General features: G+C 40.4%; 1 protein-coding gene across 3 annotated transcripts in view; it reads left to right on the top strand.

Moving 5' to 3' along the window:
* Positions 1-1,422: 1,422 nt before the first annotated feature.
* zgc:103482 (uncharacterized protein LOC450001 homolog) overlaps positions 1,423-26,209 on the top strand; it is a 40,833-nt gene continuing 16,046 nt past the window's right edge. The window contains exons 1-4 of one of the 3 annotated variants that reach the window (XM_048620273.1): positions 1,423-1,934; positions 9,779-9,929; positions 17,450-17,596; positions 22,427-22,498. In XM_048620273.1, coding sequence (XP_048476230.1) covers positions 1,562-1,934; positions 9,779-9,929; positions 17,450-17,596; positions 22,427-22,498 — 743 coding nt within the window. In that variant the 5' untranslated portion in view covers positions 1,423-1,561. The remainder of the gene's footprint in view (positions 1,935-9,778; positions 9,930-17,449; positions 17,597-22,426; positions 22,499-26,209) is intronic. The other 2 variants (XM_048620276.1, XM_048620282.1) reach the window with 2 other exon arrangements.

Below are 26,209 nucleotides of genomic sequence, written 5' to 3'. Positions count from 1 at the left end.
TCATCTTGTTCTGACAAGAATTTTTTTCTCTTTCTTTCAGGAATGAGGAATATAAGCTGCCACAATTCAGAGATATGTATACCCCTCTGGAACATCCCACCCCTTCTCTCTGACTCCATTCTTTCTTCTAAGCCCACCTCTTGTCGATTATTTACTATCCCTTCTGACCTTCCACTCTCTGATGCTGAATGCTATATACTCAGCAAAATCTTAGCTTTATCCCTCTGCACCCCACTTCAATGAATTTTTAATTCCAGATTTATTAATAAGTTGAATTTTAATTCTCGCAGGTGCTGTGACAGGATTTGAATAAATGTCTCCAAAGCATTTGAATGGACCTCTGCATTACTGGTCCAGTAACAAATCACCACTTTGTTACCATTCCCTTTGGATGACATATGTATTTCCTGATTCTATTATCGAACATGTTCTAAATCCACTTCCCTATGCTTTGTCCTAAATAACCATGTGCAATACCACAGAATATTGATTATTATATACACTTATAAATAACAATAAATATGATGAATGATTTGCTACCAATATTTTCTTCGGAAGTTTTCATTCAAAGGTATTGTGCACCACTGCAGTGTTCATCTCAAGGTTTAAGATTTGATTTGAATCCATTCATATTGCTGTCTTCTTATCCAGGAGCTCATTATTCTTTATAACAATGAAAGTAGTGAATTACTAAATCCTGGTGATGACTGCTGGGAATGAATTGACCAGCGCAGTATTTTTCTTGGTAATCCTTGCTTTACTTAATCAGTAACACTATTGCTCAGAATAGAAACAGATGAACTGGTTATTCAATAGATTGATTTTGCTTTGTACAAGTTGACTCCTATCTAAAAAATCAAATTACTCAAGTTCAAAACAATTCACAGTGTGAGTATTTTCGGATCCGTTTGGAAGGAATTTAAACAGAGCAAGGTGCAGTTTTATACTTACATTTTTTTTTATAAATCCTTGCACCTGTTGACATATTTCCTGTACTTTCTAGAATACGCTTCTTAAAAGCTGGAACCTAGTTAGCATAGCACATCCTTTCTAAATTCACCAATTCTGTACACAAGATAGCCTATGTGATATTCTGCGGGCAGCAAGGAAAGGAAACAGAAAGATTCAGTGTTTTGTTTTGGTCGGGAAAGTGGGATGGCAAATAAACACCTTGAAATAACTGCAATAAAATGAGCACGGAAAATAATAGTTCAACATTATCAATTTAGGTGGATTGGCGTGCTGATTTTAAAAAAAAACTTCGGAGAATTAGAAAAAATAAATCAGGCGAATTAACAGAATTGTTGATGGTAGAGAGACCGTTTGTTTTCTGAGATATTGAAGACCACTGGATGTTGCGAAGGGTCAATCAGAAAATTTTGTTGCACAAAGGGGGAGGGAAAGAGGTAAATAGAGAGTCGCCATATTGTCGAGTGTGGGCTGGGGGTGGGAAGAGTGAGGAGGAAGGAGGAGCTCCTCTGGTGAGGCTGGAGATACCGGACTACAATATAATTATAAATCAGTGTGAGGTTGTGGAGGCGACGGGAGCAGGAATTGGGCTATGAAAGGAGTTCTTTTGGCCGCTGCCGCTATGCAGGAGACTTTCGGTTGCGCTGTCACTAATCGCTTCGACCAGCTGCTGGATGATGAGTCCGACCCGTTCGACATCCTGCGGGAGGCCGAGGAGAAGAAGCAGAAGAAGAAGAAAGAGGAAGGAGGCCGCAAAACCAGAGCCGGGAGTGGGGCCTCGGGCAGCTCGGCGGCATCAACCGCTGGTGCCGCGTACGCCTCGGCTTCGAACTCGACCAAAGCCGGCAGGAGAGAATCTCAAAAAGCCCGGAAAATCCCGGCGGGCGTCGAGGCCGGTAACAGGCCCGGGGGAACATCCAGCACCGAAAATGTCTTCCTTGGAGGAGGAGGACAGCGGAGAGAAGGTCGGTACCTAATGCAGCTCTGCACCACCTCGGCGTGGAGAGACCCTCTCCACCTTCCCTAAATATTTAAAATAACCCGGGGGATGGTGCGCTAACCTTCACTCTAAATACTGGGATGAAACTTATGCTGATTTCAAACGTGTAGCATCAATGAGGAGGGCCCGGTGTAGCCCCAGGTTTAATTTCTAATGTACTACAACAACAGTACGCACGTGGTATGTGTCAAATGCAGCGATCAGTGATGTCCTGCAAAGTGGGAATTTATTAATAAACCTGCGAGTGTGAACCGACCTGGTGATGGAGGTGAGAGCCTAGCCCCGGAGGAGGGTGGATACTGTGACCGAAGGGGCTGTGTACTGCTTTAAACTGGGCTACACTTCTATCCGTACCGGATTGGGGGGGCGGGGGGGAAGGATGAGATCCTGGCCAGAGAGAATGGAGGTTACTGCAGGTGTAGCTGTCACTTCATACTGTAAATCTGGAATTGGCATAGAATTTTCTTGGGACTCAAGGAGATCTGGTCTAGTTTGGCCTTTAAATTGTAGGTCAGCATAATGTACTTTTTCGGGAGACGGTTACCTTCCTTACATCGCGTTTTATTGAGTTATCATTTTTGCAAGTATTTTATAATCAACATTCACAGGTGTAGATTTTTGTACCCCAACTGGGTGAAGATCCTTGATGCATATAAAACGTGGACAAACTGTCTCCACAACCACACATTTGGGGAACTGGACTTTTCGGATCGCAAGACTCTGCTGTAACTTCAAATTGCTGTTTTATTAAATCCAACAGTTTTTTTTTGAACACTTAGGAAATCTACACATCATCTATGAATTGTAGAGGAGGGAAAATTCATCACGCAGTCATGTTACTGCAGTGAGTAGTATATGATGTGAAGAGAATAAAGGAGTCAGAGTCATACAGCATGGAAATGGACCCTTCGCTCCAACCAGTCCGTGCCGAACATAATTCCAAATTAAACTAGTCCCACCTACCTGTTTATGGTCCATATTCCTCCAAATCTTACATGTTCATGCACTTTATGGAAATGTATTCCAAATTCTGTTCATCTGTTTTTGAATTTAATGTAGAAGTGTTCACTTTCCTTTAAATTAGTATGTACATTACTTTTTGAGGCATGCTAGTGTTTGGCTGTTTTAGGTGGGACACAATTTTATATGGGTGCATATTTATGTTTGTATATATTTTTAACCATCTTCTATTCCTCTCTTGAATATGTTGATCCTTGGCTGCAGCTTTGTTTCATTGAATCAGTCATTCAGCAGAGAGAACCAATTGAATCTGGCAACCCCCTAACTTGAGACATCTAGGTAGGTTGCTAAGCCTCCTATCTTTAAGTAAATCATCCAGTGGTTGTTGAGGCAGTGACAAAATGGGAAGAAGTTTTCTTTTCTTTATTCACAAGATGTGGGCTTTGCAGTCTAGGTTTTTTACTTATTGCTTGCCCAAGCATCTTTTTTTTTTGACTTGAGGATCCTGCAGCCTTCAGGACTAGTCAGCACTGAAACAGATCCTTCAGTCCAGCCATTCCATGCCAACCATTATCCCAAATTAAACTACTCCCACCTGCATGCTTCTGGCCCATATCCCTCCAAACCTTTCCTATTCATGTACTTATCCAAATGTCTTTTAAAGTTGTAATTGTACTCGCACCCATCACTTCCTCAGGAAGTTCTTTCTACACACAAACCACCCTCTGTGTAAAAAGGCCTACTCCTCATGTCTTTTTTAAATCTATCTCCTCTCACCTTAAAAATGTGCCCCCTAGTCTTGAAATACCCCATCCTAGGGAAAAGACAACTACCATTAACACTATCTATATCCCTCATTATTTTATAAACTTCTATAAAGTTGCTTCTTAACCTCCTACGTTGCAGTGAAAAAGTCCCAGCCTTTGTTTATAACTCAAACCTTCCTTACCTGACAACATCCTGGTAAATCTCTTCTGAACCCTCTCCAGCTTAATAAAATCCTTATAATTGGGTGATGAAAACTTGACACAGTATTCCAACATCAGTACAACCACAGCATGACTTCCTAACTCCTATACTCAAAGGACTAAGCAATGAAGGTAAGTATGCCAAATGCCCTTTTAACCACCCTGTCTGTAAGAATTATCTACCTGTACCTCTAGGTCCCTCTGTTCTACAACACTACCCAAGGCCTACCTAAGCCCTACCCTTGTTTGTTGTACCAAAATACAATACCTCACATTTATCCAGATTGAACTCCATTTGCCATTTTTCAGCCCATTGACTCATTTAATCAACTTCCCTTTGTAATCTTAGAAAACCTTCTTCACTGTCTGTTCTGCCACCAATTTTGGTGTCGTCCACAAACTTACTAACCATGCCTTCTGTATTCTCATCCAAATCTTTTATTTAAATATCAACAAAAGAGGACCCAGAATACCGAGTTCAATAATTTTAGTGCCTGAGCACCACCTTCCACATACTTCCGCATCCCCACACGGGCTTCTACCACAGCTAACTCATTTTCAATGGCAAATGGTCCCTGTTAGCAGCTTTTCTTTCTCCCAGGGGCTCACCGTTGTCCGTTTGTCTGCCCAGCTGTTGTTTTCCTGGTTTCTTTTTAATTAATATAGAATAGCTGTCCTCTTCAATTTTACTGTCAGTTTTTTGCATCGTTTTGATTGATCACTACTTAAAGCAGACTCCCTTGAATGACCCCTTCCAAGGTTTCATCAGCATAATACAAAATAAAATCCAGCAGTGCTGGGGATAAATAGTATTATAAGCATGTGACATACACCGAGAAGTAAATGCTTTTGGACAATGGCCTTCTAACAACATGGAAGAATTTGAAGACGTAACGAGCCTTAAACAAGCGCAGAGATAGGCGGGGATAAGGTAACCAGAGTTTGAAAGCGAGATTCTGAGGAAGGGTCACTGGACTTGAAAGTTAATTCTGCTTTTCGTACACAAATAATGCCAGACCTACTCAGTTGCTCCAGCAATTTCTGTTTTTGTTTCAAATTGCTGGCACCCACAGCTTTTTTTGTTTTACATAATGCAAGTTTTTTTTTGTTTTATAGTACTTTTCCTGATCAAAGTATCTCAAAATAATTAAGTACTTATTTGAAGTGTGGTCATTGTTGTAGGAAATGCAGCAGCCAATGTGCACATTTCATCACGTTGCTGATTTGAGAGTTTGCTTTGTGTTTTCTGATGTTGATTTGAGGGTTAGATATTGCTGAAGACCAGCAGTAAGTTCCCTGCTCTTTGAAATAGTTTCTTGGATTCTTAGAATAACCAGAGCAGACAAATGGGACCTGGGTTTGTTGTCTCTTCCAAAAAATGCCTGATCCAACTCCCAGTCTGTCCTTTCGGTCCTTCGTGTCCTATGTTGTTCATTGATGCTTAATAGATGTTTGAGGAATAGTGCCTCTTTTTGACTAGCACTTTTTATTGACTCAGTACTGTGTTCAGTTTTATTTCTTCCATTGCGTATCTTGTTGCCTTGCACAATAATTCCTTTTAATTTTTCCCGCTGTCCATTTCATTGACCAACCTTCTCTCCCCTCTGTTAGCTTGAACCCTATTACATCAATAACCTTTCCAGTTTTGATAAAAGGTCATTGATCTGTATTATTAAACTTTGTCTTTTCCTCCTAAGATGCTGCCTGACCAGCTGAGTATTCCCAGCCTTTTCTGCTTCTGTTCCATCAGTACATTGCTGCTTTACATCCACTACTATGTGATACATGATAACAGTTTGAATAATAACTTCTTACAGCACTGTCTTTAAATTTGGGAGTTCTGCAAAACAGTAATTAAATGGTGACATTACTCAGGATGCTGATTCGTTATTAATCGGTTTAAAGCAGAGTGAAATTAACATTACAAGATGACCAAAAGTGGAGGTGTAGTGGACAGAGAGGAAGGTTACTTCAAAGTACAATGGGATCTTGATGAGATGGGCCAATGGGCCAAGGTGTGACAGATGGAGTTTAATTTAGATAAATGTGAGGTGCTGCATTTTGGAAAGGTGTATCAGGGCAGAGCTTACACACTTAATGGTAAGGTCCTGGGGAGTGTTGCTGAACAAAGAGATGCAGGTTCATAGTTCCTCAAAAGTGGAGTTGCAGTTAGATAGGATAACGAAGAAGGCAGTTGTATGCTTTCCTTTATTAGTCAGTGCATTGAGTATAGGAATTGGGAGGCATGTTGCAGCTGAACAGGACATTGTTTAGGCCACTTTAGGAATACTGCGTACAATTCTGGTCACCCTGCTATAGGAAGGATGTTGTTAAACTTGAAAGGGTTCAGAAAGTATTTACAAGGATGTTGCTAAGGTTGGCGGGTTTAAGCGATAGGGAGAGGCTGAATAGGCCTGGGGCTATTTTCTCTGGAGCGTCCGAGGCTGAGCAGTAACCCTAAAGAGGTTTATAAAAATCATGAGGGGCATGGACAGTGTAAATGAGCAAGGTCTTTTACTGGGGTTGGGGTCTCAAAAACTATAGGGCATAGGTTTAAGGTGAGGGGAAAGGCTTAAATGTTGCCCCTTAGGTCCCTTTTTCGTGCAGAGGGTAGTGCTGCCAGAGGAAGTGTTGGAGGCTGGTACAAATACAACATTTAAAAGGCATCTGAATGGGTATACGAATGGGAAGAGTTTAGAGGGTTATGGGCCAAATGTTGGCAAATGGGATTCGATTTATCTAGGATATCTGATCGGCATGGACGAGTTGGACCGAAAGGTCTGTTTCTGTGTTGTACATCTCTCTGACTTTGAGTGAGCAGACTGGGATTGTTTTCTGGTATATTGACTTTGTGCCCTAAATCGTCCGTATAAAAGATTGTGGCGCCTGATACATTGTTGAATTTTACCAACTGGTTAGTTATTTTATTTGCTTTTTAAATAGATTTTGTGTTTTTATTTTGTTTTAATCTAACGGGACATTCTGGAAAAAAGAGAATAAAATAATTCCAATGCATTTTGAACTTTAGGCTATGGAATGCACTGCTTGGAAATGTGGTAGAGGCACGTTCACGTGAGACATTCAAGAGGTTATTGAATGATTATTTGGATAGAAATGGTGTTCAGGGATATGGAGAAAAGGCAGAGGATTGGTATTAGATAGTAGAACCAGTGCAGACACAATGGGCTAATTGGCCCCTCTGCACCAAAACAATTATGTAATGCATGATCCTTTTTGAAGATTGTTAGCCTTGCGACTCAGTACTTATTTTATTGAGTAAACTATGCAGCTCAGATACAGTACTATGTGAACATATGCAAATTTTGGCAGCTCAGAAAATTGGACAGATGTTTGTTTTTTTTCTTTTATTAAACAAAAGCACTGACTTAAAGAATATAAGAAGTGAGTTTCTATGAAGACTTTTTAAAAAAGATGAGTTAAAAGTGTCAACAGAGGAAGTGAGTCCAGATGAATCGAACCGGTATTTTGTATCAGTATTCACTATAGAGGATGCAAGTACTATCCCAGAAGCAGCTATAAATCAGAAACAGAATGCAGGGAGGAGCTCAGGAAAATTACTTTCGCCAGCACAGTGGTGCTGAGTAGACTTTTGGAGCTGCAGCTGACAAGTACCTAGGTCATGATGGACTTCATTGTAGGGTTGGAGTATGAGTAGTGAAGTCTTGCAGCAACTGTACAAAGTGCTGGGGAGAGCACATCAGGAGTACTATGATCAGTTTTAGTACCTGTATTTAAGGAAACATATTGTTTCATTTGGAGGCAGTTCAGAGAAGATACGCTAGGATGATCCCTGATTTGGAGGGATTTTCTTATGAACGAAGGCTAAGTAAGTTGAGACTCTACTCACTGAGATTTAGAAGGAGGAGAGGTGATCTCTTTAAACATATAGGGTAAATGCTGAGAGGATATTTCCCCTCATGGGAGAGTCAAGGACCAGAGGGCCTAGTCTCGGAATAAAAGGGCACCAATCTAAGATTGAAATGAGGAGGAATTTCTTATGAGGTTTGAGAATCCTTGGAGTTCCTTGCCACAGAGAGCTGTGGGGGCAGAGTCCTTGCTTGTGTTTAAGGCTGAACAGATCTTTGATCACTGCAGAATCGAGTGTTAAGGGGAACATGCAAGAAAGTGGATGTGCGGTATGTTAGATCAGCTATGAACCTATTGAAGAGCAGAACAGGTTCGAGGGGCCAAATGTTGTTCTTTCTTTTTATAATGGCATGGTATGTCAGGTACGATGGTCAGATTCTCTCTTGTTGGAGATGGGAATTGCTCAGCACTTTTGTGGCGTGAATATTTCTTGCCACTTTTCAGCCCAGACCTGTATATTATCTGGGTCTTGCTGCATTTGGATATGGAGTGTTCCAGAATCTGAGGGGTTGCAAATGATGCTGAACATTATGCAGTCATCAATAAACATCCCTTCTTCTGACCTTATGATGGAGGTAAGGTTAGTGATGAAACAGCTAAAGGTTGTTAGGACTAGGACACCAAGCTGAAGAACTGCAAAGATGGCCTGGAATTGAAATGACTGACCTCCAACTACCACAACCATCATGCTTTGAACCAGTTATGTTTCCAAATAGTGGAGGGTTCCCCCCTTCACCCGATTCTTGTTGACTCCAGTTTTGCTAGGGCTCCTAGATGGCATGTGGCCTTGATATCAAGGGCAGTCACTCTCAACTCACCTCTGGAATTTAGCTCTTTTGTCCATGTTTGAACCAAAGCTGTAATGAGGTCAAGAGCTGAGTGGCTTGGCTGAACTCGAGTTATTTGATAAGGTGCCACTTCAAAGATTATTGCAGAATTAAAAGTGAATGGTGCTGGTGTTGGCATACTGGCATGGATGGTAGATTAGCTGGCTAACAGGCAGCAGACAGTAGGCTTCAGTAGGTTTTTTTTCAGGTTGGCAAAATGTGATGAGTAGTAGCCACAGTGCATTGGGATCTCCACTTTTTGTAATTTTTATGTAAATTACCTAGATGCAGCTCCTTCCTGAAAAAGTAGTAGAAGCACAGTTCTTGAATATTTTTAAGGCAGAAGTGGATAAATTATTGGTAACCTTAACTCCCCTTGCTTAACAGGAATAAGGTTACAATCTGATCAGCTGTGATCTTATTAAATGTTGGTGCAGGCTTGAGGGGCCAAATTGCTGCCTTCTGCATTTGGTTCATATGTAAAATCCTCTATACAGGCTAATATGACTTCAATAAGGCAGTAGCATCATGCTAGAATTCGAAAAGTTCCACAGAGTAGCGCTGAAAATATAGTTTGCATTTTACTTAAAAAAAAAAGACACGCAATCAAAACCTGGGGTGGCACGGTAGCTCACTGGTTAGCACTGCTCCCTCGCAGCACCAGGGACCCAGGTTCAATTCCACCCTCAGGCGATTGTCTGTCTGGGGTTTGCATATTCTCCCTGTGTCAGCATGTATATTCTCCAGGTGCTCTGATTTCCTTGCCCAGTCAAAAAATGAGCTGGTTAGGTGGTTTGGCCATGCTAAATTGTCCATAGCATCCAGGGATGTGCAGGCTAGTGAATTAGTAATGGGAAATACAGGGTTACAGGCATAGGATGGGGGTGTGGGTCTGGATGGGATGCTGTTTGGAAGGTTGGTGTGGACTTGATGGGCCAAATGGCCTGCTTCCACAGTGGGGATTCAATGATTCTAAAAGCAAAATGTTTGGCTACATCCAAAAATGAGTGACTACACTTCAAAGTACCTGTTTTGGAACATCTTCTGGTAATGAAAGGCACGGTAATGCAAGTCTTGCTTTTCACACTTTTCTTTTCAGACCTTATCTTTGAACCTGCTTATACTTCCTTAATGTTTTGTATATGTTTAACTTGTATTTCATTTAGGCCCAAAGAGGGGCCCAAAAAGGGCAGAATTGCGAGGACAGAATGAGAACCAAGATATTGAAAGGAAAACTGAAAGACCAGAACGTAGAGTTGTATTCCGAGAACGGCGCCCAAATGAAACTGAAGGAGCTACTGAATTTTCATTAGAAGCGTAAGATTTAAGTCTCTGTGGAATTTGTTTTGCTCTAGGTAATTTTGCAATCATGTTTTCTGCAAATTTGTTTTTAACATTGACACAGGTGGGCTATAGGTGAGGGAAATTGGGAGGATTCTTAGATTTTTTTGTAATATACTGTAAAGTGGTTTCATTTTCCTTTTGCACTTGTAACAGTTTCTGTAATATTTAATTTTCTCATTCTGGCACCCATGTAACATTCCTCAATTCCTCAATTCATCATTTTGTAACCAATAATGGTCTGTCAATATTGACATATCAACCATGTTTGGCATACGTTTCTTTAACCTTCTGTCTGTCCATCTGTCCTTCCTTCCCACCTCCATGAATTGAGCTAAATGATTAGGGTTGTTTGGTTTTCAGTCATTGAATATGTCAAATTTGAATTTTATTAGCCAGGATATGTATTGATATTTTGTGGATTGTGAGCTTTCTTTTGACAATTGTGGCCTTTTGTTTGAAAGGATGCTTGCATTTTTTAAAAATGTTGTTCAAGATATTTAACAAGATGTTGCCGAGTATGGAAGGTTTGAGTTATAAAGGAAGGCTGAATAGGCTGTGACATTTTTCATTGGAGTGTGGGAGGTTGAGAGGTGACCTTGTACAAATTAATAAAATAATGAGAGCTATAGATAGAGTTTATAGTAGTTGTCCTTTCCCTAGGATGGGGGATTTCAAGATTAGGAGGCACATTTTTTAAGGATATAGGCCAGGAGCAGACAGCTGTTACTAGTTTAGTTTGGCATTATGTTTGGCATGGACTGATTGGATTGCAGAGTCTGTTTCTGTGCTGTATGACTCTATATTACTGGTTTTTGGGATTCAGTTTCTGATTTCTCATTTTGGTGAAAACTGGTAACAATCTTGTTGAGTATAAATTGTTTTCTTTTGTTCTTCTTTGGATGTGGGCATTGTTGACCAAGCCAGCATTTATTATCCATTGCTAATTGCCCTGTCTTAACCTGTTTCGGTTCCTGAGGTGGAGGTACACCTGAAAAACTGCTAGGAAGGGAGTTCCAGGATTTTGACTCAGTGAAAATGAAGAAATGATGATTTGTAGTTCCAAGTCAGGGAGGGGCGGGGAGAACTTTACAGGTGGTGGTGATCTTGTTCTTGCGCATCTGCTACCCTTGAACTTCCAGGTGGTAGGGATTGTGGTTTGGCATGTGCTGTCACGAGCTTTGGTGAGTTATTGCAATGTATTTTGTAGATGGTATACAGAGCTGCTACTGTGTTTTGGTGATGAAGGCAATGAAGTTGAAGGAGGTGGATGGGGTGTCAGTCAAGCTGGCTCCTTTGCTCTGGTTGATGTTGAACTTCTTGAAGGTTGTTTGAGTTGCACTCTTCCAGGAAATTACTCATTCCAGTATTCCATAACACTGTTGTGCCTTATGGGTGGAAAAAGGGGCCCAGCCTCTGATCTGCTCTTGTAGCTGCAGTATTGTTCAGGATGTGGATAATGGGGAATTCAGTGATGGTAATGCCATTGAATGTCTAGGTGTGATGTTGCACAAATATTACTTGCCACTTAACAAACTAAGCTTGGAAGTTGTCTGTCTTGTTGCCTATGAGCACTGCTTCATTTATCTGAGGAGTTGCAAATGGTGCTGAACATTGTGCAATCTTCAGCAAGTAATCCCCCTTGTGACGTTATGGAGGGAAATTCATTTGAAGCAACTGAAGAAGTTTGGGCCTGAGGCACTACCCTGAAGCATTTCTACAGTGATGTCCTGGGACTGAGATGGTTGAGCTCCAGTTACCATGAACTCATTGACTGCAATTTTAATAGGCTCTTTGGTGCAATACCCAGTCAAATTCTGCTTTGGTATCAAGCATCGTCACTGTCATCTCACCACCTGGATTTCAACTCTCCTGTCCATGTTTGGACCAAGGCTACATTGGGTTCAGCGGCTGTGTGGCCTTGGCAAAACCCAAGCTGAGCATCTGTAAGTAGGTTATTGTTAAACAAATGTTACTTGATAACACCTAATGACTCCTGACATCACTTTGATCTGGCTAAATCGGATTTTCATTGCTTTCTTTACACAGGACATTTCGGGGCAAATTTCATTGTTGCTGAATAGATGTCAGTGTTGTCACTGTGCTGGAACAGCTTAGTTAGGGATGCGGCTAGTTTTGGAGCACCAGTCTTCAGTACCAATCCCGGAATGTTGTCAGGGTATATAGACATTGCGGTTTCTAGTTTCTTCAGTTGCGCAGCTTGATTTTTGAAAAAGGAAGGAGACAAAAAAATCGGTAACCATAGGCCAGTCAGCTTAATGTCTATGGTTGGGGAAATGTTCGAGTCCATTCTAGAGAGTGCAATAGCAGAGCATTCAGAAATGCATAATATCATCAAGCAGAGTCAGCATGGCTTCATGAAAGGGAAATTTATGCCTGACAAATCTAATACAAACAGTGTATATAAAGAGGAATGTGGATATTTCAGAAGGTGTTCGATAAGAAATCACACATTAGGGTACTTAATAAGATAGGAGCCTATGATATTGAAGCTAGAATGTTAATGTAGTTAGAAAATTGCCAAACGCTGAAGACAGAGTTGGGAAAAGAGGGAATTTTCAGGATGCCAACCTATAACTAGTGCCACAATTATTTATAATTTTTAATTAATGACTTAGGTGAAGAAAGTGATTGTTAGCCAAGTTTGCGGATGACTCCAATATGTGGAAAGGCAAGTGGTGAGGATGACAGTGCAGGGGATTGTAAACAGGTATGTGAGTGGGCAAAAACTTGACAAATATAACGTGGGAAAATGTGAGGTTATGTACTTTGGCAGGATGAATAAAGAAGCCGAATATTATTTAAATGGAGACACTTCAGAAACCTGTGGTGCGGAGGGATTTGGCAGTCCTTGTATGAATTACAAAAACCTAACAATTAAGTTTAGCGGGTAATTGGGAAGGCAGGTGGAATGTTGCCATTTTATTTTAAATGTAATGGAGTATGAAAGGATGGAGGTTTTGCTAAATTACACTGGGCATTAGTAGAATACAGAGAACCGTTTTGGGCCCCTTTTATCTAGGCAAAGACATAACTGGCATGGAGGTAAGGTTTGATACCAGGAATGCAGAGACTGTCTTGTGAAGAGAAATTGAGTTGATTGGACCTGTACTGATTGGAATTTAGAAGAATTAGAGGGGACCTTATTGAAACAATCAAGATTTTTAGGAGATTTGACCAGGCAAATGTGACAGGTTGTCTCCTCTTGTGGGAGAGTCTAGGACCAGAGGACGTAATCTCAGAATAAAGGGTCACACTTAAGGCAGCGATAAGGAGGAATCTCTTCTGAGGGTAAAGAACCTGAGGAATTCTTTACTGCAGAGCGGTATCAAGGCTGGGTGGGTTGTTATATATTTTTAAGGCTGAGACAGAGGACAGTAAGAGATACCAGAGTTGTGGCAAAGGCAAGTAGTGGAGTTGAGGACTGATTTGACAGCTGTGACTTAGTTGAGCAGACTTCTTGGGTTGAATGGCCTACTCTGTTCCTTTGTCTAATGGTCTTCTCACTTAAAGTGAATTGAAATGGCTGAAGAGTGGAATCAGTGCAGGGCACATCGGACATCCTGACAGCACCTTTTGGCTGAAGATGGAGACACATGTATCAGTCTTTTGTATTGATGTGTTGGATTTCTCTGTCATTGAGGATGGATACATTTTATGGAGTCTCCTCTTCCTGTTAGTTTTAATTTTGCACCACCATTCACGACTGGATGTGGCAGGATTACACCGCTTCAATCCAATCCTTTGGACCACTTATCTCTGATTGTCATGTGCTGCTTCTGCTGTTTAGCTTGCAGCTAGTCTTGTAACCCCCAGGGTAACGCCTTTTTTTAGATATGCTTAGTGCTGCTCCTGGCATGCCTTCCTGCACTTTTAAATGTCCCAAAGTTGATTCCACAGCTTGATGCTAATAGTAGAGCTGGGGGTTGCAGATTGTAGTTGAATACAGTTCTGCTGGTTGCCCACAGTACCTCTTGCATGCCCAACTTTAAGTTGCTGGATCTGTTCAAAGACTGTCCAATTTAGCACAGTGGCAATGGCATGTAACATTGAGGATCTCTTCAGTTTGATGACAAGAGATTTCCTCCACAAGTGTGGTGGCCACATCTACCTGTATTGTAATGGCTGGGCATCCCTGGGTTGTTGAGGGAAAGGTAGAGCAGATTTTTCTCTTGCCACCTGGGACAGACTCTGTCTAGCAGGTGTACTGTTCTGGACTTGATCAGATTAGTAGTGGTGCAATTGAGCATGTTGAAGTCCCCCACCCAGTGTTTATTCTGTACCCTTGCTACCCATGGTGCTTCTTCCAAATGGAGTTCAATGTGGTGGAGTGGTCATTAATAAGGTGGGTGTGATGGGTAGGAATATGAATGATTGATTTGTCCGTATTTAATTTGATGCTATGGGATTTGGCACCAATGTTGAGGTCTACCAAGGTGACTGCTGCCTGACTGTATACTGCTGTGCCATCACCACTATGCTGCTGGTGGTACAAGACATATCCATATGTGGGCATGTCTAGCATGTCGTCAATAAGGTATGATTTTGTGAACCTGACAATATCAGACTGTTGCTTGACTCAGCTAATTTTGGCACAAGCCCCAGATGTTGATAAAGAGGAATTTGCTGGGTTGATGGTTGGACCTATCATCGTTTGTTTGCCACCAAGATTGATGGCAGGTTATCCATCTGGTTTTATTCTCTGCTTTATACTTTCTGGCTGTTTTGATACAACTGACTGCCAGTTTGGAGGGTATTTAAAGTCAGTCACATCACTCTGAGTCTGGTGTCATACGTAGGCCAGTGTAGGAAAGCATAGAAGATTTCTTTCTCAAAAGGACATTAGTGAAGCAGATCGATCTTGATTATACGCGATGGCTACATGGCTGCTCTCAGACTAGCTCTCTAATTACAGGTTTTTGGTTTTCAGTTTAGATTTTCCCCATTCGCTATCATGGGATTCAAACTTGTATCCCCAATGCATTAGCTGGGATTCTGGAAGATGATTCTGGTGATAATGCCATTACGCCACTATGTATAACATTCATAATTCTGAAATAATATATTTAAAAGATAAATGCCTAATCTTATCACTCAGTCATCTTCCATGACTGCTCCAACCAACAGTATGTAGTTGGGTCATGGAGAACAGAATGTCCTGGTTTTGATCTCTCGACTTGTATTGAGGTAACTATTGTATTACCATATGCTCTGTACTTCTGCACGCAATAGGAAATAACTGTTCACTATCCAGTCATCCTTGCTGAAACTATATCTATCTGATGTCTGACGAAAACGTTGTATCTCTTATGCCCCCATTTAAGAACTAATTCCTCGTTCAAGGTAACTTTCTAAAAGTTGAAAGCAGCGCAGTGTCCTTCTGATCTTTTTGATATTTTTTGAATGAAACAGAAAAAGCCTTTAACTTAACTAATATGGTTTACACATATCAAGGGTAGGTAAGCTTCAGTATGTTGTTTATTAAGACCTTCTGAATTAGGGATTACTTTTTTAATGTGTTTTAGTATGTGCATTGTATATCTTAAATCAAATATAGTTAAGACTAGGAACTTGCTCTTGGTATTATTGCTCCTGCTCTTTCATCAGTTACGCCAGGAATCAATAGGAGTTAAATGCCAGAAAGGGAGACAGGTGTTCTTTGAGGTACTGTGTGTACTGCCAGCAGAACTAGCTGCTTTTTAGCTTGTGTTTTGTTTGAGGCCTGGGCCATGGACAATTATTGAATTGGTCCATGGTTATGGGCAAAGTACTGCAGAGATTTGTAGATGCTTTCTGCAGGATAGCTAACTGAGAGACTTGCTTGATTTTATTGCCTGCCATCAGGGTGTTGAAACAATTTTCAGGTTGAGATTCAAACTTTAGTTAAATTCTGTTTGCACCTTCCGTCATCAACAAATCCTGTCATTGGTCTTGAACTTGACCTATGACCCAGATGCTACCACTGTGCTACAAGACATGTGAACTGGCCAAGAAGGCCTAAAACTTCAAATTGTGTAAATTGCTCAGATGTGTTAAAGAGCTGGATGTTTTCCTGGAAGCAGCCAATCATGAATCTGGATGGCATTGGTTAATCAGTTGCAAAGAAACTCTGGAAAGCTACACTGCTGGGCTCTTTGTGAAAAATGGAGAGAGGAATCACAGAAGTATGCCTTGTTAATGGCCATCATTTTGGGAAACTTGCAGGTGAAAGCTGTTGTCATACAGCTCTCCTGACAAAATGAAGAGTAGCATTTTGTAGAAATATGTAGTGATATTTTGCCACATTTTTGTAGTCTGATGACTATGCTTGTTGCATTTACTCTACTGATTATCTAAAGTGAAATGTTTGTTCTTATGACCCAGAAGGTGGGGAGGTGATGGCCTAGTGGTATTATTGCTGGACGGTTAATCCAGAGACCCAGACGATGTTCTGGGGACCTGGGGTTCGAATGCCGCCATGGCAGATGGTGGAATTTGAATTCAATAAAATATCTGGAATTAAGAATCTAATGATGACCATGAATCCATTGTTGATTGTTGGGAAAAACCCACCTGGTTCACTAATGTCCTTCAGGGAAGGAAACTGCCATCCTTACCTGGTCCGGCCCTACATGTGACTCCAGATCCACAACAATGTGGTTGACTCTTCACTGCCCTCTGGGCAATTAGGGAAGGGCAATAAGTGCTGGCCTAGCCAGTGACAACCACATCCCATGAACGAATAAAGAAAAAAAAATGTATTTCCCTGTTAACATGTAATTTGCATTCACATAAAAAAACTACAAAGTGTGAAATCTTGGTAACTTCATATTCGGGGTCATTCAGCCAGTTTTGTAAATATTGCACAAACATCTGCATCATCAGCTTACTGGCCCACCCTTGGGGATTTTTTTAGCCCAACCAATGTCAGAGTGGAGCAGATGTCACTAGAGGGATGTGGGTGAGAAGAACTAAGTGTTTTACACCGGTATAAATAAATCTGGGTACAAAATAATCTAGGCATTTAGCAAACAAGTCTGAACAAGATGGAGCAACAGCCTCTGTAGAACCATTAATAGAATAGTAGACTCCCTACAGTGCAGAAAGAGAGGCCTATGAAGTATGTACTGATCCTCCAAAGAGCAATAGCAGCAAACATTTTGCTTTCACCATTATTGGAACCAAACATCTGAGCAATCTTTTTGGAACACCTCTTTTCTCCACAAATGCTATTAGTGGAGGTGCACAACTCATTGATTCATTTTGAGTAGCTCTATGGGAGAAGTGTCAAATTTTCTTATTGGTTTGTGCAATTTATTTCATGAATCACGTAAATCTATGTAAGATGAGCTTATCTTCCAAACCCCCTCTGTCCATAAAAGCTTTTTACTATGATTTGTGCATTTTAATAATGTAAGTCTAACTTTAAGTGATTTTTAAAGAAACAATATGTAACCAATATTGATTGCAATGATCTTTTTCTTTTTGGTGTGTAGACCAATTGACAGGGTGGACAGACCAATAAAAGGCCGTGGAGGTGGCAGAGGACGTGGAAGAGGACGAGGTGGATTTCCCAGGAGTGTTGATGGATTTGATCCAAGAGGAAAACGAGAATTTGAAAGGCATAGCGGAAATGACAAAGTGTGAGTTTCTTGAACAGTACAATAAGTAAATTGAAGTGGAAATGCTGTAGAAATCACAATATATTGAGCAAGTGATATATTTTACAAGCACATAATGCAACTGAGTTATGATCAAATTTGAATGGAGAGAACCTACCTCAACGTGGTGTTCTTCTTGAAAGAACGGGGATTTCCAAATGTAATCATTTTCAGTGGTAGCCTGGTGTTGTCTTGATAATCATTGGTTAAATTTCAAGGCATTTGTTTCCAAATAAGTGTTGAAATGAAATGGTGAAATGAAGAACACATGTATTAGCTGGTAGGCACATTATTGCTGCGCATTTGCTGACCATTAATTTTTAGCCTTTTTTCAAAGTAGGTATTTTTTTAAAAAAAAATAATCATCTATTATGGCCTCCTACTTGTGTTCAGTAGTAAGGTGGAGGTGTTTACTGCTGACCATGTGAAGAAGTAAAGCCCTGCCTTGGGTGTAAGATGCAGTGGGACCTTGTTCTTTAGGCTGCAGTGTTGCTCTATCAGTAAAGTCAATGGGAAGGTGTAAGGGGCATGGCACATTTCTGGTGAAACCAGGCCTTCCTCTGATGTCAAAATCTGAAGATGTACCCTTTGACGTCTGTATTCAACTCAAGCAGAGATAAGCATTTCTTGACTGTTGGCCCCTTTCAAATAAGAAATTCCAGCGTAGTTGCTTATTAAAGCTCCTGTGTGCACCTTTTGGTTCCTCAATCCTGTTGATATTGGAAGCAATATTTAATTAAAGTGAGGTCACAAGTGGGGAAGCCTGAGAAATGGAATTATTTTAGTATTTTTGTTTTGATAGGTCAATGAGAAGTGTTCCTGAACAGGTTTTGCAACTGCTAAGAGCATCTCATTTTAAAAAAAATTGTGAAAAGTCTTGCAACTGCTAGGCAATCAGCCCTAGTTACTGAATGACAGGCCCTGGTGATACTGTCAACTTGGGATCCTCTGAAACTTATTCAGGTCTACTGCAGGCCTGAATTTGAGCATAAATGTATTCTCTAGCACTTCTTAGTGTTTACTGCTGTTGGTATCTCACGACTTGGGTCTGTATTCATGATAAGCCAGCTATGTTGTAGTGCACATGATGACTTGTGTACCATGTGGGTATTCCTGTGGAGTGGTTCTGGGGAATGACATTATTTGCTTTTAAACTGCTGCGTTATTGTTTTTGGATTTGACTGCAGTGCCATGGCTTTTCAGTTGCCGGAGCTATGCAATGTACTGTGTGCTCAGCATCTGTGTTGATGTCTCATTCACTTGCTAGCAGTAGGCCAGAAGGGTGATCAGATCTCTTTTTTTTAAAAAAAAAAGTCCCTTGGTTTGCCTTTGGTGTGTGTATGATTTTTGTCAGGCTTAGCTGTTTTTCATAGTGCTTCATTTGACGTGGGTTGGGTGGCAGGATCCTCCTGCTGCCCTTCAGTAGATTTAAAAAGCTAGATGATTCATTTGACTTAACATTGTGAAAGAGACTTCGTGCAGTCTATTCAAGGAGCACAGTAAAATGAATTCTTATTTTTTTTGGTCTTCATGTTCCAAATTTTATAGTGTCTGATGGTTTTGCATTTTTGGCCACGAAGTGTGTTTTTGTAACAATTAGAACGAAGTTGTTAATGCTTGATCACTCACTGCGATTATTTTTCTATGTATTTTGAAAAGTTCAAGCTATACGAAGATTGAAATTATAATTTTTTTTCAGCTAGGGTGGGAGGGAGGTGCTAAGCTTGGAACTTGTGTACCATTTTTTTTCCTTGAAGAATATATATGATCATCATTCTTTTCCAAATTTTGTTTCTTCTTTATTCCCCCAAATCTCTCTCTTGGATGATGGGAGATAGTTTCATCTATTTGGAATAGGCACCTGTAAGTCAGAAGACTGTGTGCAAGCTGCACACCAGAACTCCAGTACATACCTTGCCCCTTTTTCATCTAACCCTTATGAACGTTGTCTTCAATTCCTTGCTCCTCTGTGTGTATATCTAGCTCTCCCTTTAAATGTTTGTTGTTTGGCTCAACCATTCCCTATACTGAATTTCACATTCAACCATTCTCTGGGTAAAGATGTTTCTCTCTGAATTTCCAGTATAGCTTATAAATAGCCCTCTTTTTGTTTCAATTTTAAAAAGAACCACTTGCAAGTCTCAGCCTTAAACAGGGGAAAGATAAGTTTATTGCAAAAAGTTGAAGGTAACTTTATCTCAGCCGCAAGACTTCTCTGCATTAGTTTCTTGATGTCCTAGATCCAACCTTCAGCTGGTTCACAAATGATCTTACCTCCGTCATGATGTTAGAAGTGGAGATGTTCAGCACCATTCGCAAGTCTTCAGATACTGAAGTGGTCAGTGTCCGTATGCAGCAAGACCTAGACAATTTCCAGACTTGGCCTGACAAGTAACAAGTAACATTGCCTGGCACTTGTTTGGTGCGAATGATAGTCTCCAACGTAAAATCTAAACATTGCTATTGACCAAAAACTGAACTGGGCCAGCTACATACCTATTGTGATTACAAGAGTAGATCACAGTATCTCACTTCCTGTCTCCCCAGTGTCTGAAACAATCACCAGGCACAAGTCAGAAGAGTGATGAAATATTCTTGGAGGAAAGAAGGGTAATACCCAAAATGCTGACTGATCCTTTCTTCCAGATGCTGCCTGGCTTGCTGTGTTCTTCCAACCTCCTATTTGTCTACCTGGATTCCAGCATCTGCAGTCTTTTGTCTCTAATGAAATATTGTTTACTTGCTTTGATATGTACAACTCGAGCAACTCTTCAGCTCAATACCATCCAGAATAAAGCAGCTCATTTGGTTGGTAGTCCATCCATTACCTTCAGCATTCACTGTCTTTATCACCATTTCATAATTGCAGCATTACGTAGCGTCTACATGATCGACTATAGGAATTCATCAAGCAGCTTCCAAACTTGTAACTTCTACTAGGTAGAAGAGGTAGCATGGCAAATGCATGAGAACAACACCATCTGCAAGTTTCTCTCCAAATTGCACACCATCCCGGCTTGGAACTGTATTGTTGCTGTTTCGCTCTTCCTGGGTTAAAATGCTGAAGCTGTCTCTCTACAGGCCAAAGTAAGCAGGGGTTCAAGAAGATGGTTCCCCACCACCTTCCACTATGCAATAAATGCTGGTATAGACAGTGACACCCACATCCCAAGAATGGATGAGGAAAATACTTAATTGCTTGTGATAGTGAGCCTATTGGCAGCAAACATAGGAGAAAAGCAAATTCTGGAGGAACTGCATCTCACCATTTCAATCTATTCTACTCATGGAGGTGACTTTTTTTTTTCCTCAAGCTAATTCAATATTTGAAGGTTCCATTTGCCTTTCACCCCATGTATTTTGAGTCTTGGTGAATACGCAGTTTTCCATCACAGATGCACAAAACAGGAAAATGTTTAACTAGGCAATTACTACTCTTTTTGTACTTCATCTCTGATCTCAATCCCAGATGTACAGCTAACAAGTGGAATCTTAATCTTAAAAGTCCCAATAGTATCCAGTTAATTTTTCTCTGTATAGTGGTTCTTGAACCTAGGCACCCTTTATCTGGAGTTTCCATATTTATTTTCAAGGAATTCATGACTTCAGTGATTCTCAAATTTTCTTGGCTCCCAGTTTACTGAATATTCCTTCATTGATGGGCTTAAAACTGTCCACTCTTCTTTGCAGTCACCTCTTTCCTATTTCTCCATCTCCTCCCTCATCTGCCTTCCAACCACACAAGTCTACTTGCTTACCACCTCCCCCACCTAGCTTTGCAGCTTCCTCCCCCATCTCCCGACATTCACTCACTCAATTTGTTTGTGTGCCTGCCTCCTTCTACACCCACCCTAGCTTGTGTAGACCTCCCTGTGTTTCCTCTTTGCTCGTTACCCTCAACAAAAAGCCTACTCCTAAGGTCTCTGATTCATTTATCATTGCCACTTATTTTTCTGACTGCACATTGCAGCAATCATTAGTGAGCGAAAGTGCAGCAAATGAGAATTACAGACATTTTGTGACTGGAGTAGAAGCACCTCCCCGATTCTGTCTCCACATTCCTTTCTCTTGAGTGTCTTTTATTTTGCTACCCAAATGTACTTTGAGTGCTGTATCTCAGTAGATGGCAGGGGTGCCACGTAGGAAAAACTTGGAATTGGGAAGCTTCATTTTCACCAACATTGTTGGTCCTGTAAAGGATAATTGGAGACTCTGCCTGATCCCAAACACAAGGTGAAATCTTGAGTTTATCTGAGGTGAAAACAGAACAATGGCAGCAACATTCAGGTTGGGCAACATCTTTAGAGAGAGAAACAGACGTAATGTTTCAGGTCAACTAACCTTTAAACTGAACTAGTACATCTGAGCTTTAGCCTAATTTTTTGAACCTTCTGGCACGTTCATGTCTAGCTATGGCAGAAAGTATCCTCTAAGAACTTGGGCCTCGTCTTCGTGCTGAAGTCTGCCTTTCCCACGATACAGGAGAACATGTGAGAATTGTTTTTAGTGACGTTGACTGAACTTTAGGGTCTTGGGCATGGATAGAAACTGTTAAAGCCAAGTTTTACGAGGTTTGGAGTCAGATCTTCGACAAGTTAGCCTTGACTGAAGAGATGTTACTAGGTAACATTTTGGGTGTGAGGATGAAGAAAATGGATTTTTTAGATCAAGACATCCATCAGCCTGAATTTCCTTTCCTCCCCTCCTTTCAGGACATTATTGGGCCAAATTTATCTTGAAAAATGCCTTAATTAAACCTATACTTTGAAGCGATTGAATAACTAGGTTATACTGAGAAACTTTCTCTTTTAGGGGATTGAAACCAGAGGACAAAAGGGGTGGAAGTGGATCTCGAAACTGGGGAGCAGTCAGAGATGATCTGAGGTATGAACTTGTACTGTAATGTTCAGGAGATTAGAGTGGAAATATATATTCAATCTCCATTTTCAATAAATTAGAGAGATTCCCTTCTTTGGAGAGAAGTGTTTTACCTACAGCATTTCTAAAATCCATCTGGCACCAGGGATAAATAATGCACTTAAACTGCACCTTCCCACCCCTTGGTTTTTGTATGGACAAGCTGTTTTTTCCTCTGCTTCTGGCTCATATTAGATGTAGGGGTAAAATAAATTTAAAGAAGCAAGACGTTCCCATCTCCACCTGGTTTATGTATAAACATAGTAAATACTAAATCTGTCCTTCATATTCCTGACATAAATTTTCAGAACTAATTTTAGTTACTGTTATGCTGCATCTGGAACAATAATTTGAAGAGCTGCTGTTATTTTGTGTAATTGTGATGATCCGAGCTTGGTTGATGGTGTGAATACACTACCATAGTTCATGATCTCTGAGGACTAATGGAATATTAAGGGTAGAAATCATACCAATTTATGGAGAGAATGTTCACCTACCGCTTTGGAATGCTGTAATTTCTGTAATCCTGACCTGTATTCTGGTGACCAGGTTGGCTGAATATTTGATGGAGGCATTTGTACCTGAGGTAGCTTGGTAAAGGTGTCCATCCTGCTGAGGAAGTAAATAGAACTGAGAATGACAGTCCGCATTTTGAGGAAACTGTCTCATTCTGAAACAAACTGAAAGAGGTTTCAAAAAACAAGCCCTCTTCCTGAAAAGAGGGCCAATTTTACAAGATTATTTCTGGGTCTAGTTACCTTTTTGACCTCTTCACAGCTTTCGTAAGCCCACACCAGAACTCATTTCCTGTCATCAGCAGGCATTTGTCACACTGGGCATATCCTGGCTAAGTTAGGCAAAATTCTTAGGACTGACCATAAAAATTGCTCTTTGGCATTAGCTTTTTCATCCACTTGGCACAATTTTAAAAATTTTTTTAAAACTGGGATGAAATCTGGAATATCGGTCCTGCCCCAATTTGCAGCTTCTCCTCTCTGAACTCTCATTGTGGTTTCCCTCCACACCCTAGATTGTGCACATTTGACCCTCTGACTTTGTGGCAAATGTTGTTTGGATACTTTTTTTTTTGTTTTTTTTTCTTGAATTCTCTGTCAAAAGGAGGATCTTGACCCACAGTGTCACAGCTTCTGTAACGGGCAGAGCAAGAAATCCTGCATCTGTACCTGCCAGAATGTGGATCAAGCCTTGTGCTTGTTGGCGCCAATCTATTCCATGCTAGCTGCCCATCCTTCCAGCCCCCTCCAAGAGATCCAGGTTGCTGTGGCAACATGCACTTGTAGATGTATGTTTAAAGTGCAGATATGGATAGTGACAGTAAAGGCTCCAATTTTGTTCGATCATAGTTGACAAAGAATCTCTCCTGCTTTACTACTTGTCATTGACATGCTTTGGAAGGATTTGTATGTTAATGCAGCCAGACAGATTGATTATTATGATTGCACCTTCCTTGACCCTTCAAATTCTGAAGTGGGATATAAGCTGAGAAACAGCAAGGTGCAGCAAACATTTGGGAGATATCATAGAGCACCCAGCTGCAATGTATTAATCAGAATTAGAGATGCATGTAACATGGGTAATACAGTAATAATGGTGACTTCAATTTATATAAAACTTGGGAAACCTAATCCACCCCCTTGCTGTGGAGGTTGAATTCCTGGATTGCACATAAGATGCGTTCCTGGAGTAGTATGCTGAAGAATCAACTGGGAATCAAGCTATTTTGGATGTTTCCATTATATAATAGAAGGTCTAATTAATAACATTGCTGGAAAGGAGCCTTTGGGAAAGTGTAACCATAATATGATAGAACTTGACATGAAGTTTGAATATAATCTAGTTCATACTGAAATAAGGCCTTAAATCTGAACAAGGGAAACTGAAGGTATGAGGATTAAGTTGGCAGTGGTGGATTGGGAAGATTTAATGGTAGAAAGGCATTGGCTAGTATTTAAAGAAATGATACATGGTTTATAACAACATGTATTCCTCTAGGGCAAAAACATCAAAGGATAAGGTGATTCAATTATGGCTAACAAAATAAATTAAGATTGCATGAGAGCAAAGTAAGTGGATTGTAAGGATGCCAGAAAGTGTTAAGCCTGATGATTACAGCAATTTAGAATACAGCAAAAGGTGACCAAGAAAATGATAGAGAAAAGAGAATGTGAATGCTAGCTACAAAGAAATGTAAAGATGCCAGTAAAAAGTTGTATAGGTATGTGAAAGGAAAAAATTGGATTGGATAAATGTGGGCCCAATACAGTGAAGACAGGAAGATTTATAGCAGATACAGTAATTGTTTATCTTCCATCTATGGAAGAAGATGCAGAATATCCCAGAAATACTATGCAGTCAAATAACTTGTGCAATTGAGGAACTGAAAGGAATTAGTAAAAAGTTACTATTTGAAAGGTCAACTCGATTGGAAGTCAATAAATTCATTGGAATGGCTGAGCTGCATCCCGGTGTGTTGAAGAAAATGACTGCAGGTATAGCAGATGCATTGGTGCTTACCTTTCAAAATCTGTAGATTCCTGGAGACTGAGAGGTAGCAAATATTATTCCCATTATTTTTAAGAGAAGGAGAATGGAAAACTACATACCTGTTGATTTGATTTTAGAAGTAGGGAAAATGTTTGATTAAAATCAGCATGGATTTATGAAAGGGGAATCATGTTTGATAAACTTGTGCAAGTTTTTTTTTTAGGATGTTACATGTAGACTTGAAAAAAAGGAGAACCCGTGCATATGGTATATTTCAATTTTTGGAAAGCTTTTGAAAAGTTTCTGTATGGGAGGTTAATAAACAAATTGGAGTACATGGGATTGGGAGTAATACACTAGCCGAGATTCAGAATTGGTTAACAGACAGAAAACAAAGTAGGGATAAACAGATCATGCTCAGACTGACAGGCCGTTGCTAGCGAAATACTGCAAGGATCAGCACTAAGTTCATTGCTTTTATAAAATGTTTGAATGTGAGAACCAACTGTTTGCAAGTTTGCTGATGACATTTCATGGGAGTGCGAGTTGTGAGGAGGAAGCTATTGACCTTCAAGTGGACTAAGTGAATGGGCTAGAATGTGGCCAATAGTGTATAATGTGAAAAAGTGTGCAATTATTCAACAAAAATAATCATATTTCTCATGGTCAGAATTTGACGAAACCCTGGTGTGAAAAGGGACCTGGGTATCCTTGTTCACGAGTCACTAAAAGCTAGCATGTTGATGCAGCAGACAATTTGGAAGGCAAGTAGTGTGTTAACCTTCATCACATGGGAATTTTAGTACAGAAATAAAGATGGCTTGCTGAATTAATATGGCAACTTGGCTCACCTGGGGTTTTGGTTACAGTTTTTAGTCACCTGATCTCAAAATGGATATACTTACCATAGAGAGAGTGTGCAATAGAGGTTCACCAGATTAATCATTGGGATGGTGGAACTGTTTAATGAGGAAAGGTTAAGGAACCTGCGCCTGTAGTTTTAGAGTTTCAAAGAATGAGTGGTGATCTCATCGAAATACAAAATTCTTACACAACATGCATATGACTATGATCTTAAAGATTGGATGTAAATAAGATGCTTCTCACTGGTGAACCTAGAAATAGGGAACATAATCTCAGAATAAGGGGTAGGTAATAATCTCCGGATGACTA

The sequence above is a fragment of the Rhincodon typus genome, chromosome 3 (genome assembly GCF_021869965.1).
Source record: "Rhincodon typus isolate 14 chromosome 3, sRhiTyp1.1, whole genome shotgun sequence".
Classification (NCBI taxonomy): Eukaryota; Metazoa; Chordata; class Chondrichthyes; order Orectolobiformes; family Rhincodontidae; genus Rhincodon; species Rhincodon typus.
Note: the sequence above shows the minus strand (reverse complement) of the source record. Positions and strands in the feature narration are given on the sequence as shown.